General features: G+C 42.7%; 1 protein-coding gene across 1 annotated transcript in view; it reads right to left on the reverse strand.

The window, feature by feature from the left end:
• Positions 1-3,068, reverse strand: part of FGF10 (fibroblast growth factor 10) — a 63,380-nt gene extending 60,312 nt beyond the window's left edge. The window contains exon 1 of the mRNA XM_075726891.1: positions 2,732-3,068. Coding sequence (XP_075583006.1) covers positions 2,732-3,068 — 337 coding nt within the window. The remainder of the gene's footprint in view (positions 1-2,731) is intronic.
• Positions 3,069-8,043: the final 4,975 nt, after the last annotated feature.

Genomic DNA, 8,043 nt, shown 5'->3' on the forward strand with positions numbered 1-8,043 from the left:
TTACTTGACAGTGCTTAATTGGCAGCCAGCCATGAAAGCTGTTGTCTAATTACACAACATACCACGATCTTACAGCCCTACAGATAAGGTTTTACTGCAGCATAAATGGATTTTAAACATTAGCATATGAGAAAAAGAAAATTAGCCACCAAATTAGACTATTTCAAAGTCTTGTGTGCGAATAGTCACTATTGTTTGTTTAGGAATGTATGGTTTCAAAAGAGCAACTTATATTAGAGATTAAATAGCCTTTAATGTTAAACAGGCTACAATTCAGTGGGCTGACTGGCTAACCCTTTATGCATGGCAGAAATCTATTCACATGTAATTATATATTTTAGACTATCTTGAAGATACCATGTATTTGTATGGAATCAGTCCAGCTGTGGATTATGGCAGCATTATGATGGCACAGCTACACATGAGGTTATGAAAAGCACAGATTTTGTGAATCACTTGCAACATTTTGCTACTGACACTCTTGAAATACAGGCACAGTAAATATGTTCTTAAATGATCTCAGACTATGTACTTTTACAGAAAATAATTTCACACTGCAAATCATAATGACTAGTAAAGAAGAACACACAACTGTTTGACTTCTCTTCTGCTAACAAGATCCTAATTGTTTTTTTTTCAAAGACGCTGTACGCTAGGTCTGACTGTGTGATGTAAGTGCAGTTAGCAAGTTGCAAGTTTTAAGATGACGGAAGTCCTTTCTTCACTGCCCATAAACTTGAGGGACAGGATACAACTCTGTAGAATAAAGGCATTAGTTTGCTTTTATATGAACCAAATTACATTCTCCTCTCTTTCAGTAGATACTCTGCAGATGTGACAATAACCATGACATCACCAAGAATGCCAATTCTCTTTCTGATGCAACTGACTGGAGAACTAGGAAAGAAGAATCACACCCTATAGGTGCAGGGGGTTGTTCTTGCATGTAGACTGAAAGAGCGGAAAGATGCTATGTGTATTTCAGTGTATTCTACCTCTTCTTGGCATAATCTTGCAGAAGCTCATGCATGTGTGCAACTTTACTCACTGAACAGTTCTGCTGGCTATGTGGACTGTTCAGATGGGTAGTTACTTCCCTGAGTATGATGTTGTCAGACTGGACCCCTTGCAGCCCTTCCGACAGCAATGTTCTACAGAGAATGGCTGGTGTTCTGAGAGATGCACACAAAGCTTTCAGAATCCCATTTTGGGGGAATGATACTGTCTTCCTCCACAAGCAAAAGTAATCTAAGAAATACAGTGCTAGGAGCTCATTCCACACAAATTCATCAAAGTGAAGCCTTCATCATAGCTCTGTTTTTCAAGAATCTGGCTTTCTATGAAATGTAGAAGGGGAGGTGGCAAGATTCAACTGCTTTGACATCTAAAGCTTTTCCAAGCATTAAGCGCATGACAAAGTATGAAGTTGCAAGGTGGAGCAAGTGAAGTAGTGACATACGATACAGCAGCCCTCTCCCCCCCGTTTGTAAGCCTATATTATGGGTATTTAATAGAAATACAACTGAATTAACAGTAATGTCTCTCATACAGCACGGCAACCTGCTGAACTACTCCATACTTTACACATTAGCTAAGGAGGGATCTACTTAAGACACTTTAAGTTGTTTTAATTTAACAGAAGATTTATCCCCAGATTTATTTGGATTTATGTAAAACAACCCAAGAACCAAAACGTGGTTCTCCACCACAGAAGCAAGTCAAAGAGTTTCCCACAACACTTGTATAAGAGAACTTAGTTTCTCAGCACGCTACTATAGTGGGACGCAGTCACTTAAGAGTTACAATGCAATACATTGTGATTTACTACAGTTACTTCAATTTGAGATTGCACAGGCAGGAAAACCGAATAAAGGTTACATTTCCAGCACTGAGAGCCGAAAATACGTTACCAGAGGCATGCTATTATTAAAAGCCTAATTAGTACTACAGGAAAGCTCGAAACTTCAGCCATGGAAACAGCCACATGACTTTTACTTTGAAATAATATCTTTTTAAAAAAAAAAAAAATGACAATGAAATGCGTGTGAGGTCTGTGCGAACCCAGCCCCAGATGTTTACAATGGAGCGAGTAGCGGTGCAGCGGCGGGGCGCAGCCGGCACCAGCATCGCCTCGCCGGCTTCCAGCCCCGCCGGGCACCCCGGCGGCAGAGAGCAAAGCCAGGCAAAGTCCCAGCCCCGAGGCTGGGAAAAAGCCCCCGCTCCGTGCTCGGGGAGGCGGGAGCGCGGAGCAGACAGCTCCCGTGCGGCTCGGGGAGGAGAGCGCGTCTGTGCGCGGGGGACTTGGACGCATTGTTTCAATACAGCGTTCCCGTCAAGGCACTTTAATGACAGGGCATAATGATTTTCAGATTCGGCAGACAATGCTCCCCCCCTGCTCCGCGCCACATCCTTACAAGTCTTTCTAATTTGCTCCTCTGCCAGGCAAAGAAACAAGCTGTGCTCGGCGAAGCCATTTGCAAAGCAAATGTAACCGGAGAGGTTGGCAGACGCGGGCTGGCGGGGAGCGGCGTCCCGGAGGAGCCCACCCCACCCCACCCCACCCCACCCCAGCCCCGCGCCCCCTCCCCGCCGAGGCGCCACCTTCCCCGTCCCTCCCCGGCGAGGGGGCTCGGGCGCTGCGGAGCCGGGGCCGGGGCCGGGGCCGGGGCCGGCGGGCGCTGGGGGGGCCGGCGGGTGCTGGCCGGCGGCGCGGCGGCCGAGCGGTACTTACTGAAGGGGCAATTCTCCTTCTTGGTGCCGCTGACCTTGCCGTTCTTCTCGATCTTGAGAAAGTATTTGTTGTAAGAGTAGAGCTTCCTCTTGCGCACGTCTCCTTGGAGGTGATTGTAGCTCCGCACGTGTCTCCCCGCACTGGAAGGAGAGGAGAAGGACGAGGGGAAGGAGGAGGATGATGAAGAAGAAGAGTTGGTGGCCTCCGGGGACAGCATGTCCTGGCCGAGGTCATGGCAGGTGACAGGCGCAGAAGACACCAAGAAGAGCAGCAGCAAGCAGCAGCAAGGCAGGTGGGAAAAGGCTGAGGCACCATTTGTCAGTATCCATTTGCACATTGTACTGAAACTCTGGGCGCTGGAAAATGTCTTATCAAATGAAACATACTGGAAGGGTAAAACCTGGTAAAAGGCAAGTGGAGAGCCGGTGGTTGCTGCTTCTGGTTAGATCCCTCTGAGCTCTGATCTGGCCTGAAGTAAGTGCACCAACATCCATAACTCAGGGGACAAATCGCCTCAGAAGTTGCTGCCTTTTAATCCTTCGAGTCCTCCCTCAGAAAAAAGAGCTGTTGGTGTTTTGGGGGGGTTGCTGTGGTTAATCCTCTTTCCTTTTTCTCTTCCCCACCCCACCTCCCCCCCCCCAAACACACACACTCCCCAACCTGGTTTGAGACTTCCCAGTAGTTATTTTGTTCTCTTCCTCACTCCTTTCTTCACCATCTTAGATGCAGAAAGGTCTGAAAAATAGATGACAGCAAAGTGAACAACAACAACAACAAAAATAAATAATAACCAGCGGAAAGGGTGCTGGAAGGGATTTTTCACACATACCCCTTCACACACACACACGCGCGCACTCACGCTTTGTGGCTTTGCACCTTCTTCTGATCCCCACCCCCTCGCCTTTTTGCAAATCCCAAACCAGTTGCACAACTCGTCCTTTCTCACTGACAACCCCAGAGGAGGCAGTTTCTTTGTTTTGCTTTGAATTCTCCAGAACAGTATTAAAAAAAAAAAAAAAATCGAGAGAGAGAGAGAGAGGAAAAAATCCCAACTTGTCTCCCCCCCCTTTCCTTCCTTTCCCTCCCTCTTTGGTTGTAAACAGGTTGGAAGCTGTAGCCTAAATGTCAGCGATTACAAGTCAGAGGTGGGATGTGCCTCTGGTGGTCAACCCTTATTTGCAGGGGGTCAAGCAGCGGTGGGACATCTGAAACCCTTTCGCAGTCGCAGCGAGCGGTGCCTGCTGCGGAGGGAGCCCCGGGAGCTGCCCCCGCTTCCTCCCGGGCGGCAGCGGCAGCAGCAGCAGCAGCAGCCGCCGCCTTCGGCTCGCTGCTAATTGCTCCTAAAGCGTTCCTCTCCTCGGAGCGCCGGCCACCAGCATGGCTTGGAGACTTATGCTTTACTAATTTCCCTGTCTTCCAGGCTAAACCAAGTCCCTCTAGGGAGGCTTCCTCCCACCCTGCTTAAAAAAAAAAAAAAAAAAAAAAAAAAAAGAAACTTGTTTTCTAGCGGAGGATTTAATTTTATTTTTTTGGCAGTGAAGTGCTTGAGAAAGCCACCTGGAGCTTGTTGCCTGCTAGTTCTCCCCCTCCCCCTCGCTGGAGGAGGGGTAGGGTGGAGAGGTTGGAAAGAAGTATATACTACAGGCAGACCCTGGAAAAGCAGATTATATACTGGTCAGAGAGAGTAAAAAGGGAAGAGACATAATTAGCTCCTTTTCCTTCTTTGCCAGCTTCCATGGAGGTCTTTCTCCCTCGTTTAATGAATCACTGATTTCTCGCTTCCGCTGCTGAAATAAAAAGTTCACACTTTAGCCTGCTCTTCCTTTTAAGCCTCTCAAGATTTATTGTGTCTCTTTCCCCACCCTCACCCTCCTTGTCTCAAAAGAAATCAGGACCCTAAATGACCATTTTCTAATTGCTAACATGAGTCATTTACTGAATCACGCGTCTGACTTCAAAGCAAAAGGGGCTTTATTGGGATTGCAAAGGTTTCCCCATAAAATCTGCCTGAATATTTTGCTCTTTTTTTTTTAAATTAATGCAGTTTCCTTTGCCAGAAAGAAACAAATTTTCCATTTTCAAGGCTATTTTAAAGCAATTTTTCAAGCTATTATTTTCCTGGAAGGGCATATGTTGTTGGTTTTTCCTTTGATTCCATCTCTCCTAATGGATTTGTCATTTCACATGCTGAATGTTATGACAGATTCATATTTCTAGCCCATCACTGAACTGTCAACTTTTCCAGTAATTAACAGGCATCTTCCATATGATGTACTATCTTTTAACACCCGAATAAGGGATCAGGGACTGACAGGACTGTCAGGCAGCGTGCAAGACATTAAATTTTGGTGCAGTATTTAGTATTGCAAAATAACTGTTTTGGAATGCAAGTAGGTAGAACATTCACTAAGAGAATGGAGTAGCAGAGAAGTGAAGCAGTACAGAAACACAGTGAGTAGCTCAATATGTAAATCCAGAACCTTTTTGAAATAGACATAGTTTAATAACAGAGATCAGTGGAATGCAATGGAAAACCACCTATGCAATTACATTTGGCATTTGGAGTAAATCTCAATTTAAACAACAGAAAATGCAGAAAAGAACAAATAGTTCTAAAATTAGACTGATTCATTAGATTAGGATGTTAAATATATTGTTAACTTCACAACAGATATTAGAAATTATTTTCTCCAATTATAGTGTTTATTCTGGAAAGAGTTGGCTCCTAAATTTATGTGTTCGGCTTCTGGGGGTGACATTTAAACAGCCTTAAAAATGAAACCATTTAATGTTAGAATCAATATGTTTTATGATGTTGTTTATGGTACTTCAGAGTATTTATTCTGCTTGTATTTGCACTGAGTGCAAAGCATTTCAGATACTTTTTTGTGACTCTGATTTAGACTTTCCTTTTGTGGCAACTAATTAAAAAAAAGAAATAAAACCAAAATGAAAAGCTAAAGCCTACTTTTCAGTGAATGCCTGACAGCTTACATGTATGGCTACAAAGCTGATGTCACTTTTTGCTTGCTGTCTAGGTCATGAAGGGTACAACACATTATTTCTAAAATGGAAGTTCTTTTGATTCCAGAAGCTTAAATCATAAATAATTACTATAATGTCTTAAAATTATGCATTTGAAGAAACCTTTCGGTTTTTCCCCTTTTCCTGTCAAATGCTGGAAAATACAATGACTTGGCCTTTTAGGATCTCTGGTGGCAGGAGAAAATAGTAGTTTGGGGGTCAAACAGATATAATTAACCCCTACTCATTAAAAAAATAAATACTGTCTTGAACTTACTCAAGAAGAGTTCTGCTTAGACCTGTTTCTAGCTTGTGATTGGCTGTATGTTGGTTGTAAGACCTTGTGGTTAAGACAAAATCCACATATCTGGAACTTCATATTAAATCTGCTTCTGGCAGGTGCAATATTCAGTGTAGTACTCAAAACTGCTACAGAGCATAGAGTCCTTTTCTGTCCCATGTGATGACAGGGAGGGCATTTACAAAACAGAGTCAAATGAAAAGCTGACATAACTTTTTAGATTATATCTCATTCTTTTTTCTACTTTCTGTATAGCCTTTCTTTTATAGCACAGTCGAATCCATAAATACCCCACTACTTTGTATTGTCAGGTCACCTCTTAGGTTAGCCTGAGAAAGCCTGAGAAAAGTTCCACAGGAAAGATGCACTATTTAACGGAATTCAATCTGTCCCAATAGATTTGAATCACTAACATAAATGTATGAATGTAGATTATATCTCTGTAATGAGGCCTGAATCATTCTCAGTTACTTCAAAGGACTGAAATTCAACCTTCCTTTTTAGCAGCAACAATCAGACCTTACTGGGTTCCTTTATTAATTGTTCCAAAGCTAGGCTTGAAAAGCAGCTACCTTCAGTACAGGTCTTAGACTAGAAATGGTACCCGCTGCTTCTGAAGCAGTGTTTCTGTTTTGCCTTTTAAAGCTCTAAAATTCTGTGCAAATTATTCTGTGCTGAAGTTTTATAAATGCTGGATTACATTTACCCATCCAGAATGAATGAAAGAAAACCCTTTCTAAAAAATGTGCAAAACTTGGAAAATATATTTTAAGAATTTTTTTTTTTTTGAGTTGTTTTCTTTCCAAAGAATGTTCAGGGAAATTAATTGCACAGGTGAATTTTAATGAAAAATAGTCTAAAAAATATTTTTTTGATACTTGTAGCTATAGCTTACGTCATGTTTTTGTCTTTTGATCAGCAAGGAAGGATGCTTTGAGGTTTTTTTTGTTTGTGTTCCCCCCCCCCGCCCCTTGTTACTTAGATGCCTTGAATCAGAGAAGGAATATTTTAAGGTACTTGGAATAGATTTTGCCTTGTATGATTTCCCTTAGGCAAGTTCTTATCTTTTCTGGTGTTGTAAATAAGTTCTGTCTATGCCTTTGAGTGTTAATGTAATCAACTCACTCTCAGATGTCCCCAGCCCCTCAATTTGGATTGCTAGATGGCAATCGGCCATTTGCTGCTTACAGTATGATGAGAGATGCACATACATCTTCTGGTCATGGGACCCAATTCTGTTCTTATTGAAGGTGTTGGGAAATTTGCCAGTGATTTCATTGAGAGAGATCTGGGCCAGGAATGTCACTGCCAGAGAGACAACTCTGCCAGAAACGAGGCGAGGAATGCCAACTGCTAGTGACAGCTCAGATGTCTCCATCTATATGTCAGTTCTGAACTGCAGAACTTGGCAGTGTTGTTAAACACTAATCTTGGTTGTAGAATCATAGAATCATAGAATGCTTTGGGTTGGAAGGGACCTTGGGAGGTCTTGTAAAGAAAAGGCAGTGGCACATAGTGTCCACAGTCACCAACCAGCAATGAGACAGGCTGTTTGATTTGAGATGCAGGGCTACTTGCTTAAATCTTTACATTGTGGAGTTCATGCCCACCAACAACAGGGACTGAAGGCCATTACATTTTTCTAAATAAAGTGTGTCTTAAAGCTTAAGAAAAAAAATCATCATTACAGTTGTTTCCTTCTGAGAAATCTGCAAAATCACCATCGTTGTATTTATCTCTATTTTTCACCATTTCAAGTACCTCCATGTCATTTAAAAAATGTCAAAATACTAATATTATTCTAATTTTATGTAAAGAACAAGGTATAAAATAAGCCCTTAAGTTGTCAAAGATCAAGACTGACGGTGGTGTAACTCATCTGTGTGTACGAAGCTGGAATAAGACACATAAAATCAGAATACTGTTTTAGCTGCCTGTAGTGGGATTTGGTAGTGGGGAGCATACTCCTTGGCTCCTCTGTGCACAC

This window comes from Pelecanus crispus, chromosome Z (genome assembly GCF_030463565.1).
Source record: "Pelecanus crispus isolate bPelCri1 chromosome Z, bPelCri1.pri, whole genome shotgun sequence".
Lineage (NCBI taxonomy): Eukaryota > Metazoa > Chordata > Aves > Pelecaniformes > Pelecanidae > Pelecanus > Pelecanus crispus.